We start from the raw sequence: 368 nt of genomic DNA, 5'->3' as shown, positions 1-368 counted from the left end.
ATTTTTTGGAATAACCCAATGTATACGGCAAAACTTTAGAACATGATCTAAAGTACCAGCCAGTAATCAACTCCCATGATCCAATTATTCAAAAGAGAGAAGTCTATCAACCAAATTGAACGTCGCTGAAGTGGGTAAAAGCAACGAAGTAAAAGTCTTTTACGACAAAGAACATCTTCCTAACGAATCAGAAAATACTTTAAAGTGCGCAGACCCTCATGTTTATATAATACTTACTTTTTTGCCACGAATCTCCCCTAAAATGTCCGCAAACTTTCTGAACTTACTGGCACCGTTACAACTTTACTTCCGCTTTCCGCTCGTAGGCAACGCGACTCAGTATTGGGGGTGTTATCGGGAATGTTCAT

General features: G+C 39.1%; 1 protein-coding gene across 1 annotated transcript in view; it reads right to left on the bottom strand.

The window, feature by feature from the left end:
• The window catches only part of LOC118405491, a 4,215-nt gene extending 3,847 nt beyond the window's left edge, over positions 1-368 (bottom strand). The window contains exon 1 of the mRNA XM_035804994.1: positions 288-368. Within this exon, the coding sequence (XP_035660887.1) occupies positions 288-368 (81 nt within the window). The remainder of the gene's footprint in view (positions 1-287) is intronic.

Source organism: Branchiostoma floridae, chromosome 18, assembly GCF_000003815.2.
Source record: "Branchiostoma floridae strain S238N-H82 chromosome 18, Bfl_VNyyK, whole genome shotgun sequence".
Taxonomy (NCBI): domain Eukaryota; kingdom Metazoa; phylum Chordata; class Leptocardii; order Amphioxiformes; family Branchiostomatidae; genus Branchiostoma; species Branchiostoma floridae.
The sequence above is the reverse complement of the archived record's forward strand: the minus strand, read 5'-3'. Positions and strand labels throughout refer to the sequence as shown.